A 12508-nucleotide genomic window follows, 5' to 3' on the forward strand; every position below is an offset into this window, starting at 1 on the left:
TGCCAAGTAGCAAGTCAGGGAAGGTTTCTTGACCACTTTGAATAATCAGGTTCAGAGGGGATGTTCATAGGCTGTTGAGGGAAAGGGAGGGAGGGGTGATGAGGAAGGGAGGGAGAGGAGATGGAGGTGGGCAGAGACAGGGAGACAGAGAGAATGATAATATGTAGGCGGTAGAACTTGTTGCCAAAATTTGAGCCTCGTGTCCTTAAGCGGCCCCGTCGACATGAGCTGGCTGTTGATTTCTGGCTCTGTGAGTTGGAGCACCTTCCTGCCGGGGGAAATCTATTTGTTGTTAGGAAGCCCTTCAAAGGATAAACCAAGAAACCAATTATATTTTCATTTTGGTCTCTTTTCTTCAAACACTTAAAACAAGGGTCATGTGTATCCTAAAAACATCTTCAGTCTTCTGGTAAAAATGGCTGAATGTGAAACTTTGGAATTAGAGCTCTCTAGCCATACTGAACCTGCTAAACTTGGTTCATAAGCTCCGTTCTCTCTTATCAGAGAAGGTAGGAGGCTAAGAAATGGAAAAACTGTGAGAGAAGTCGGGAGAATGCTTGGGCGTACTCTTATATCGGGAAATCATTGAGGAGATGTCTTTAATGAAGACAGGTGATGTGCTTACTGATTTTCTTTCTCCAGCTTGAAGTATTTTCTGACATGACTTCACATAAATGCTTACTAGTACTTTGGAAAATGTATTTAGGGAGAAGAGAGGATTTGCCACGGAATGGTTTTCCACATTGACATGCTTTTTCAGATGAGTTGTAAAGGATCCGCCCCAATTTTATGCACCGAGGCCTGGAAGAGTAATCCTCTATCAAAGATAGCCAAGCATCTCTCCGTGCCAATCTGGCACCTGCGAAGTCGTGTAGTTGCTGGGTTTCCCCCATGGCACAAGCACCAGGAAGCCAAGGTTTCAGGGAGAGTCTGGCTGAGGTTTTTAGTTCTACTGGACTACATGTGATTTTTTTAGACCTTTGCAAGGTTTACAGATAACTGGGTTTCAGAAGTTAGTGTGACGGAACGCAGGCTTCAGGCTTCAAGTTGGACAAACTCATTCGGCAACCTGTCAGTGTTTTTCAGCTCTACATTGAAAAGCCTGTGAAAATGTTCCCTACATATCCCATCAAAGTGGACTTGAGAACACGAGGTCAAGCTGGGAACCAAGGCCGGGGGTGGGGTGGGGCGGGGGGCGGGCTGGGGGCAAGCATCTGAAGGGTCAGGAGAACAAAGTCGAGTTCTCTGAATCAAATACTGAGTGATCTTTCTCTATCCCATCCCCTCTCCCCCACCATCTTCCTTTGACCCTTAGGCCTGCACTGCCTGAGAAGAAGGTGGCTGACCTTAGCACGCTGAACGAGTTGGGCTACCAAATCCGAATTTAGGCAAAGCCATATCAGCCAGTAAGAGGGCTTCCGTGGTGCTTCTCTCTGCACTCTACCCCAGCGTCTTTCGGAGGAACTGCAACTATTTATTGAGAACCTGTGGATTTTATTTTTAAGGATTCACTTGGACATGGAATCTGAGTGGGTGGTAACAATTAATGTTGAAACTCACCAAGGGGCCACCAGGAAAAGGCCGAAGGAAGAAACCCCATCGGGGTTGGACTGTCTCCCTCACTACAGATAGAAAGGGAAATATGTAACCGTAGTTTTCTATCTTCCCATTGACCTACTTTTTGTCTCCTTGCTTTTGAACATGATGCCTCCTCACCAGTAGTATATGTTACTGAAACCCTCCCTCCCACTTTTGATATAGTAGGGTAACTCAGCCAGTATTAATGTCTTTTTTCAGCAATAACAGAGGCAAAGGTTGGTGGGATTTTTTTTTAAGCAGTCAATATTACCTCAGCATCTTGACATCAGATATGCAAACTTAATGGTTTTTTTTTTATATATATATATATTCTATTTGTATTATTTCCCCAATATTTCCAATGGGGATCTCCACAAAGTTTGGAATTTTTTCCTGGTACACACATAATGGGAGTTAAGGTATTATATCAAGTGTTTTACTAAAAAGCACTGAAATTCTTCTGGCAATACAGGAAACTATTTTCAGGACCTTGGAGTTACTTCTTTCTTAATATTTCTTAAAGCAGTCACTGACAGCGGTTTTTTGTTCTTTCAAAACAAAAAGCATGATCAGAAGGTAGTCTGTGTTCTGTCACTAACATTTAAACTTTGCAAACTCCAGCAAAAAAAGCACAAGAGGTCATGGCACTGTGACACACATTTAGCAGTATTGCAATTACCTCCGACAATCACACACTCAGAAAGGCAGAGGCCAGGAATCAATCAGCAGAGGCTTGAGAACCAGTTAACCTTTCTGTTTACGTCCATCTGATTTTTAAACTCTGAGTCAGGCCTTGATTCTGAAGGACTCACTGTTGTCAGAGAGGTGTTCTGATGTCTTATATTAAGACCAAATGTGGCATGACGTGATCCCCTTCCAGTCCCTTGCTTTTAAGTACCACTTCATGACATTTAGGAACTGATAATGGAAAATATGATGAATTAGAGAAGCAGAACCTTTTCTTAAATGGAAAAGTCTTCAGGTACAGTGTTCCATCTTAGAGCGTGATGGAGTCCGTGATGGACAGTGTATCTGTGTAACTTCTGACTGCAGACCGCACAGAGGAACCCTACCCGCCAAGTCTGTATTTTATCAACATCAAGAGCATGCTTCCGTTTCATCTATTGTAGCTCAACAGCCGTGCCAACTCGTGAGACCACCGCGCAGATGTAAGTGAAGTCTGCTAGTCAACAGAAGTGTTATCTCAGTTGAGGGCTTCCTCTCTGGCTTTCTTTGCCTGATTTTAGAAAGGGGAGTAGAAAAATCATCTGCTCACTGAGATTCTTTACCAGTAAAACCACTGAAGGTGACTCCATCCCTCAGCCGTGTGTGCATGAGCTCACTTTATGCTAAAACTCAATGGCATTAAAAAAAAACAACAACTCATGGCATTCATAGAAAGTGGTATTTTCTTGAAAAAGAAGGAAGTTTAGTGTCCTTTACATGAAAAGGACCAAGTAAGTATACATCTCAATTAGATTAAAATACAGAAGTTAAAAATTCTGAACTTAATCACTTTAAGAATAGTATTCTCAGTTCCAGTTTAAGATGAGGTATCTTTGTATCTCTTCATAAGGCAAACTCATTTGCAGCCTCATGGCCACGTGTACTGAAGTATTTCAATTAGTCAATTCATTCTCCTTCTAAAACAATACTGACTTAGCTCTCTCTGTGAAAAACAAGATATATGTATCTTATGTTTATCAATCTGACACTTTATTATCTCTAATAAGTATACAACTTCTACCACTGCAATCATTCTAAGAGCTTGGAATAGGATTTTCCAAGTATTATTTAAGTACCGTCCCCTCCAAAATATACAATGTCATTAGTTGCATAGCCTCTTGTTTCCCACAAAAAAGGGTAAAAGGATAGGAACACCAACTGTTCTAATATGCTGACTTATAAGCCTTAAAACCGCCAGCTGGTTTGGTGATCCAATTAGTAACCTGATCTTTTTTCCACTCACTTCTTGATTTTAAGATTCAGTCCCCCAGAGCCAGGGTTAGTCACAGAAACATGAAAAGTAATTTAAAATGCTCTTAGTTTTCATTCTATTTTTATTGCCTATGGAATTATGTTGATTTCTGAAAGATGTGAGAAAGGCACCAAACTCTTAAATTCTAGCGCAGGAATTTAATTAAAATGATATTAAGACAAAAACAAAACAACCATGGTTGTTTTGGTAAACCATGGTAAACCATGACATGATTTACCCCCCTCCCCAAAATTGATTTTAAAACTGGCTATTATTCAAAAGATAAAAAATAAAACTATGAGATGATTTGAGTCTAGTTTTTAAAGTTATAAATGCAAGAGAAATTTTATGCTTAAGCCATTATGGGGATATATGCAAAGTTTAAATGGATGACAGAAATCTTGATTTTAGACTCCATGTTGTGCTGTTTTGAGTATACTTTATTTCAGAAAGTGATATTTAGTATTTTCTATACACTTTGAAATCATGAGCATTTCACTTTTTCTAAGTCAATTATTTCATAAGGATTTTATTAATAGATATTGGTAAATAGAACTTTGGAAATCTTAATTCTGTATTCTTACAATACCCAAGGCTTTTGTAAGCTATAGTTTTATGTACAACCTTGTACAGTTTTTTTGACACACAATTCAGAATCTTGTTTATTCTCTTGGACTTTGTTCTGGCCAATACATTTTTTTTAAATCTTTAAGGAAAACTGTGATTGTTTTAGTGGGTATTTTTCTAAGTAAAGGAAAACTTGTATAATGGTATTTTAGAGAATGCCAGATAAGTGCATGTTTCAAGTTAATGTTTTTCTCATCACTTGTATGTTTATACACAGCATGGGACTTTAATAAAACCATCCTGGAAACTAAAGGATTGTTTTTCTTCCAAAAACATAAGATGGTGTGATTTATTTTTTTCTTGTCCTTTTACTACATACTTGTCCCAGTAAACTCATTTATCATTCCCTCATCCTTGTCTTCTTCCACAATTTTCAGACTCTATATTCAACACTATTCTGTTTTGCCACATCTGAATTCACTTACATTTTAGCATCACCCTAAGTAATACAGGCTTTAGGGTAATGGAATAGTTTAGAAAGGGGAACAGCCCAGCGTACACACTTAGCACACCCACCACAAAATCTCCAGGCCCAGATGCACTAGAGTAATAATTTATTAGGTGATTCACAGAAACAAAGTGCAAACAACTTGAATTCTCTGTTTCCCCAACGCCTTGAATTCTCTGGATCTCTAACTTGGTTTTTTAGGAAAGCAAAGGGTTAAAAGCAGACAGTTGCTAAATTCCAAAAAAAAGGGACAAGATTTCAAACATGCATCTTGATATCAAAAGGTACAGTAAAACCAACATTTCTTACTCCACAGTATCTCTTTCCATTTTAAAACTTGGCCAGTACCAGATTGGGGGTGATTTGGCTTCAGCAATTAACCAGATTTAAATGCTTTTGGCAGGTAAATACAAGAGAGTTACCAATTCTTCTGACCAAAAAAAAGTAAAGACAACTGGATAGTTAATTTTAGTGGAGCTTTAAAAACCTGTGAGAAGGTTACATTGACCCCTTGGCCTCCAGTTCACAAAATACTATTACATTCTAAAGGCTAAAGTGGAAAACATTTTTATGGATTAACTCTACAAAGTGAAGCACATGAAAAGGGCCTAAAATCAATATATTGATCAGGACATAAAAAATTAAATTTTCACAGAGGTTTTCAGAGATGTTAGTTTAGCAAAAACGACCTATACACAAAGTTATCTGTTAATAAACTCACATAAACACAAAGCAGTAATTAATGAATTTTCATTTTTCTTTCCCCAATATTAAAAAGGATTAATTATACTATTATTTCATGATGACAATATCTGCTAATTAGAACATACAATATTCTGCAGACTGTTACTAGAAAATGTGGAAAATCTTAGAACTACAGTTAATACTGTAAGTAAAAACCCAAAAAAGTGAGAAATTAAACATTTAAAAATACTTGCTTATGATTTTTAGTAGGTAAATCCTTATAACCCACATGCCTTGTTCAGGTAGTCATTTGATTTCTTTTCTTAAAAAATAACTGTAGTAAATATACTTTAGTACAAAAACCTTTAGAGTCCAGGACCCGGAGTAACTACTGCTTTCTAATTTAAGATGAGGCATTCTATGAAGAACACCCATTGTAAAAACTTTTATAATTCAGTATAATTAAATATAAAATTACTACTTAGTAAAAATGCACATAATTCTTTGATCCTAATGTCTAAAAAAGAGGACATGTTCACTTTTTCTGTTTTAAAATGTTTGATCCAAACACTCACAGAGTGCCAACTGTGGGACTCACTAGACCTGCTCTTAAACCACTTTACAAAAAAATGTCAGCACCACCTCACACTGCTGCCTCATTATAAGAGAAAACAAAGTAACATCTTAGAAACAAAACCACTAAGATGGTTAAAATTACTACTTAAGAGTATTAGGTCTCCAAGTTGGTATCTCCCTACTAGTTCTGCGGGCTTCCTAAATATCTGAGGCAAAACCAAAAGAATCTTATAGCAGCCACTTTGTTCTAAAGACAAGTTTCCTCATAAAATAAATTTCCACAGAATTGGTTCAGAAAAATAAAGACTCTCCCCCAACCCAGGGATCTCTTCTTTTTTTTTTTTTTTTTTTTTTTTTATAGATTTTATTTATTTATTTGAGAGAGAGAGAATGAGAGAGAGCACATGAGAGGGGGGAGGGTCAGAGGGAGAAGCAGACTCCCCGCCGAGCAGGGAGCCCGATGCGGGACTCGATCCAGGGACTCCAGGATCATGACCTGAGCCAAAGGCAGTCGCTTAACCAACTGAGCCACCCAGGCGCCCCCAGGGATCTCTTCTTGAAACTGAAGAGAAAAAAGAAAAAAACAAAAAACAAAGTGCTAGGGAAACAAAGGCAATCTAACCCAGTCTCTGCCTCTCTCAGGCATGCTGGAATGGTCTGTCTGTCACAGGATGGAAAGAGGGCGTGTATACAGCACCTCACCCACTAGTAATGGTGACCTACATCTCCCAACAAAATGCAGACATAGTACACGGCTCAGGAGAGTAGTAAGACGGATTAGGCAATTTGTACAATTTTAGAAAGCATTATCAAGCCCCCTCAAAACCAAGCTAAAATGGTTGGCTGGACACTTGTGAGTGATTTCTGAGATGAAATAATTCGGACTCAACAAACAGATGGTCCTCACAATGAAATCAGGCCTTCTGGGAGGGAAATGCGTTGTGGTTTGCAAGAACTCAAAGATACTTTGGATCCACCGTAAAGCTTGCCAAAAACATCAACTGAAATTCTTTACTAACTAAAGAGGATGCACTGTATTTAAAAATCACTGTCAATTTTACTGGGATTTAGAATAAAAAACATTTACAACTCTTTTACAATAAGGAGCGTTTGGATCGCACTTGTCAGGAAAATATTTTTTCGGTATTACAAAGAAAATTGTTGTAAACTTGTTTCTTCTCACATCTGTTTCAAGCATTTAACATAACCTCTTCAGAAACTCCATGGCGCAAAAATAAACATGCAAACTCTCAAGAAATATTTTACATTTTTTGAAAAAGAATGTAAATTGGAAAGAAAAGTATATATGTAATCAAAGAAGAGTCACAGCTCAAGTCTGAACTTAGCCAATAAAGGTAGATGATCTGAAGAATTATTTTCATTTGGAAGTCCGTTAACAGTCCACAAATCTTGTTCCGTAAGGAGTGATAGTCTGGCCAAAAGTTTCAAGCCACCAACCAGAGCAACTTCAGCTCCTACATTAAGGAAACGCATGTTTAGTGAAACTGTGTCAACAGGTCATTGTAAATTAATAATACAAGTCCTTTTTTAAACGATGGTATAGAACTTCAGAACTTCCTGGAGTCTAATGGGAAACAGCTTTTAGAATATGATTAAATTTCATATTGAGTTATAACCTAATTATAGTTCTCAGACACATAGCAGTTTTAGATGTTTGGTTTTATTTCTGGTTCAAATTTTTTTTTGTTTTGAGTTCTGCAAATAATCTTTAGAAGAAAATACTGTCTGTAATACATAAGTATGTTAAAATAACTTGAGGGGCGCCTGGGTGGCTCAGTCAGTTAAGCATCTGACTTTGGCTCAGGTCATGATCTCAGGGCTGAGACTGAAACCCCCACTGGGGCTCCAGTCTCAGCAGGGAGCCTGCTTGTCCTTCTTCCTCTCCCTCTGCCTCTCCCCCGACTTGTGCATGCTCTCTCTCTCAAATAAATAAAATCTTTAAAAAATAATAAAAATTAAAAAATAAAAAATAAAGTAATTTGAGGGGTGCCTGGGCGGTCCAGTTGGTTGAGCATCCGACTCTTGGTTTTGGCTCAGGTGGTGATCTTGGGATCGTGGGGTCAGCCCCACGATGAGCTCCAAGCTCAGTGCAGAGTCTGCTTGGGACTCTCTCTCTCTGCCACTCCCCCTCCCTCCATGCTCACACACATGCTCTCTTGCTCTCTCTAAAATAAATAAATCTAAAAAAAAGTAATTTGAGATTGACAACTACATTAAGAAATTCATCAACTATTCCACAGTTGTATAAACCAGACAGACCCAGCCACAGCTGAGTAGGAAGTTTATAAGGTGACTGGAGAATAAATTAGTATACTTTGGTCCCAGAGTCAGTGCCTACAAAGAGTAAGAGGACCTACTGTTAATGGCAGCATTTGAGATGCCGGTTCATGGCACACTCCCGCCACCTAGTGAACATTTACAGCATGACAACTACCAGACCCTGACTACAGATTCAAAGCAGCAAGCATTATTTCATAGACTTGCTCTAGTTGGGGAGGGCTAAGCTTAAGCCATCCCGAGTGTTAGTAATAAGGTTATCCTCAGTAGGAAGGAAAACACAAGCAGAAGAAAAAAGGACAAAAGGAAAGTAGCGCACACACACAAAAAAAAAGACAGAAAAGGAAAACCAGAAAAGACAAAACAACTGTCCACATTTTGGACTTGTGAAGTTTTCTGAAAGATATTTTTTGCCTTCCAGTCATTTTAAACTGCATTTTCTTCTCCACGTTAAATATTTTGGTTAATATTTAAAACCTTACTTTTACTGAATCATATAAGGGGAAGTGTTTTATCACCTCTGCTCTTTGAAACCACAAATTCATATAATGGATTTCTCGTTCCAGAAAGATCTGATATTCCAGAGTCAACATGACAAAACTGTCTATTGTTGGCAATATAAGCTAGGTCCTCCGATGAAGGCAGCATGCCTTAGTAAAATTTAAGTACAAAACTATCTGATGTTGCTGTCCCTCTGCCTGCCCCCCCAAAACCCAGTAAATTTATGGCAAGTGAAACCAAAGGGCAATATAAGAGACCCATAACTAAGAAGCTGACTGGAACTGGAAGGGGGAGCTAAGGATATAATTCTTAGGCAATAATTTGCTTTGAAGGGCTTCACTGCCTCCATGATTTGCAGGTGATTAACTGATTTACTCAAATACATTACCAATTTCAAAATATTTTTAACTTTTTTTTTTTTTTTTAAGATTTTATTTATTTATTCATGAGAGACAGAGAGAGAGAGAGGCAGAGGGAGAAGCAGGCTCCCAAGGAGCAGGGAGCCCGATGCGGGACTCGATCCCAGGACCCTGGGATCATGACCTGAGCCGAAGGCAGACGCTTAACCATCTGAGCCACCCAGGCGCCCAAAATATTTTTAACTTTTAATTTAAAACTTCACCTAGATATTTAGCTACCTTTTCTTGACCTCTAGTGCCAAGGTTGGAATTACTATCTTCTTAAGCACAGTGTAAGATTACATGCATTCTTTACCTGGCTGCCTGGCAACATCTTCCTTTTCAGCAGAATAGAAAATATAATCCACAGTTATGGCACTTCGGGAATGACAGGTGGTCACTTCTGGAATTCCAGTGTCAGGAAAATAATGTGAATAAACAGACGACAAGCTGAAATGGTGCTGTAAATTTGAAGATAATCTAAATTGAAAAGAAAAATTGCTTAGCATCAAGTTTTTCTTGATTTTCAGAATCCTTCCTGTTTAAAGCACTTTCTCATTTAATTTCCAGACAAAGCCAGACATTCAGACAAGCTTTATTTAAACAGACCACATCACAATTTGGCCTTCATTTATTCATGTGGTGATATCCAAAACCCATTAACAAGGCTTTGATATGTGGGGTAAAAGCTCAATTATTAACATATTAATGTGATTTATTATTAATTATAACACATTTGAGAGCCTGCACTTCCTAATAAATATGCATTCTAAAACAATTTATAAGTTATTTGTTGTGTTTTTAAGAAAGAAAAAGTGGCCTTTATGAATGTTATGTAGAACCCACCAGACTTTTGATGTCAGAGGGGCTATATTTTTCTATGATTTTTCTTGCTATGACATATCAGATAATTTTGTACTGCATCTTAAAAACAGCTTCTATAATGGTTTATATTATCTCATGTTACAAATACATGTGATTATGTAGTAAAGAGTTTAAAAATCACTTCCAAAAAACACATCTTAAGGTTTAAAAATCTTTTATATTGTGAAAAAAAATTTTTTTTAACTTTAAAATTCAACATTTAACAAATACCTACTAAGTTTCAGGCACTACCTTAGGTGCTTAAAATACACATATAAAGACGCTTTTTAAAGAGCTCAATGTCAAAGAACAAAGGTTATTCTTTCAAAATGCCCTTGCTTTCCAGTTTTAGCAATGTTTTATGTCTGAGAACTTATATTTACAATACTATTAAATGTAAAATAGGTTTCCCGCAAACTGTTCTCTTACTATCAATTTTTTGGTTTATAGATAAAAGCTCTGCATATAAGCACACTACATTTATATATAGATACTTAAAAGTATCTTTTCTTATACCTCATTCTGTTATAAAAAGATTTTAGAATTACTCAAAACCAAATATTTGGGGGCGCCTGGGTGGCTCAGTCGTTAAGCATCTGCCTTCGGCTCAGGTCACGGTCCCAGGGTCCTGGCATCGAGCCCTGCATCAGGCTCCCTGCTCCGCAGGAAGCCTGCTTCTCCCTCTCCCACTCCCCCTGCTTGTGTTTCCTCTCTCGCTGTGTCTCTCTCTCTCTGTCAAATAAATAAATAAAATCTTAAAAAAAAAACACCAAAAAACAAATATTTGTTAGATTTGTCTTTTTATTAATCTTACTCAGGGAAGGCGCCTGGGTGGCTCAGTTAAGCGTCTGCCTTTGGCTCAGGTCATGATCCCAGGGTCCTGGGATCGAGTCCCGCATCAGGCTCCCTGCTCAGCGGGAAGTCCACTTCTCCCTCTCCCTTTGCCCCTCCCCTCTGCTCATGCTCTCTCACGCACGTGCTCTCTGTCTCTCAAATAAATAAATAAAATCTTTAAAAAAATCTTAGGGAAGTTTTTACTATATTTGAAAGGTTTAATCATGAATTTTTACATATTCTTTTTTAAAAATTCAAAAAATGTTGCTTCTTATCTTACCAGCTTCTTATATATGAGATAATATTTTCTCAATACAAAGTATACAAAATAAAATAAGACCGAGAAGAAAGTGGATAAAATGAATGAGAGGATTCTAATTTGGTCCCTAAATGCAAATGTTAAAACAAAAATTAAAACTAATAAAAGAGTCACAATATAAAATAAAAATATTTTAAGAATCTCCCAAAGAGGGGCGCCTGGGTGGCTCAGTCGTTAAGCATCTGCCTTCGGCTTAGGTCATGATCCCAGGGTCCTGGGAATCGAGCCCCGCATCGGGCTCTCTGCTCAGCGGGAAGCCTGCTTCACCCTCTTCCATTCCCCCCTGCTGTGTTCCCTCTCTCGCTGTCAAAATAAATAAATAAAATCTTTAAAAAAAAAAAAAAAAAGAATCTCCCAAAGAGACAGGATTTAAATCTCCATCCTGCTGTATTCACATACATCTGTTTCTCAACCATAGCCCTAAATATTCATGCTTCTTTAATAATAAGGAATCCAGGCATCTTCACCCCTCCACCTTTGGTAACTTTTCCCTGCAGTTCAAGAGATATAAATATTTATGTAAACTATATAATTTAAATATAAGTATTTATACTGACATATTCTTTTTCGATCAATTCTCCTACAGATTATTTTGAGATCTAGTAAGTCAAAGGAGGCTAAGCATCCTCTTGAAATCTGAAAGGTATTTTCCTGTAATCTTGACCTTTGTTTAAATATGTAATAGCAACATATTTCAGAGTACTAGCTGGTCCAGGTCCATGGACAGGCTGTTTGCTTTAAATAACACTGCTTAAGCCCTTACTATGAATCAAACATCAAACTTTCCATGCTTTGTTTCATGTAATCCTCCCAACTACCCAAAGTATAGATAAAGAAACTGAATCTCAGAGATGTTAAGTTTCTTGTTCAGAATCACACAGCTAAAATGTAGCACAGTTAAGAACTCAGGTCTATTTTGACTTCAGCATTCTTCACCAGCATGGAAAAACATCCTTTTCATTTTTTATCCAAGTGATTTTTGAGAAATGATTTTTTTACCCAAGTAAAGTCCGTAAATGTCTACTGTTACTTTCCAGAACTCACTTTTCAGCTGTCACTAAGACCTCTGTTTTGTCCAGCTCTGTCTGTGTCAGATCGCTGTCTATAAGAACAAAGAGAAACATATTAAACTATCAATACATGGTTCTGCTCTAGTTTGCCATAGAATAGTTCTCCTACTCTAGGAATGATATTCAAGACATGTCTAGTTTAGACAGATGCCTAGTTAAATGTTCCATCAGGGAATCTTTATGTTTTGATGGTCTCTGTAATTAGCAAAACTGAAATGTAAACATTTCCAAAGCAACATGCAAATAATTCATGCAGACAATTTTGGAAGGTCAACTTAAGAATGGTAAATTTAGACTTCATTAAGAAAAGGAATAAGCAAGTAAGTATTATGT

General features: G+C 37.6%; 2 protein-coding genes across 8 annotated transcripts in view; one reads left to right on the forward strand and one right to left on the reverse strand.

Annotated features, from left to right (window-relative positions):
• The window catches only part of VASH2 (vasohibin 2), a 39386-nt gene extending 35799 nt beyond the window's left edge, over nucleotides 1-3587 (forward strand). For both annotated transcript variants that reach the window (XM_035010526.1, XM_035010525.1), the window contains one exon: nucleotides 1316-3587. In XM_035010526.1, the coding sequence (XP_034866417.1) occupies nucleotides 1316-1388 (73 nt within the window). In that variant the 3' untranslated portion in view covers nucleotides 1389-3587. The remainder of the gene's footprint in view (nucleotides 1-1315) is intronic.
• A 3585-nt stretch (nucleotides 3588-7172) lies between these two features.
• The window catches only part of ANGEL2 (angel homolog 2), a 38991-nt gene continuing 33655 nt past the window's right edge, over nucleotides 7173-12508 (reverse strand). For all 6 annotated transcript variants that reach the window (XM_035010528.1, XM_035010531.1, XM_035010527.1 and 3 more), the window contains 3 exons: nucleotides 12150-12207; nucleotides 9405-9568; nucleotides 7173-7366 (listed from right to left, as the gene is read on the reverse strand). In XM_035010528.1, the coding sequence (XP_034866419.1) occupies nucleotides 7215-7366; nucleotides 9405-9568; nucleotides 12150-12207 (374 nt within the window). In that variant the 3' untranslated portion in view covers nucleotides 7173-7214. The remainder of the gene's footprint in view (nucleotides 7367-9404; nucleotides 9569-12149; nucleotides 12208-12508) is intronic.

The sequence above is a fragment of the Mirounga leonina genome, unplaced genomic scaffold (assembly GCF_011800145.1).
Source record: "Mirounga leonina isolate KUSES-001 unplaced genomic scaffold, KU_Mleo_1.0 Mir_154, whole genome shotgun sequence".
Lineage (NCBI taxonomy): Eukaryota > Metazoa > Chordata > Mammalia > Carnivora > Phocidae > Mirounga > Mirounga leonina.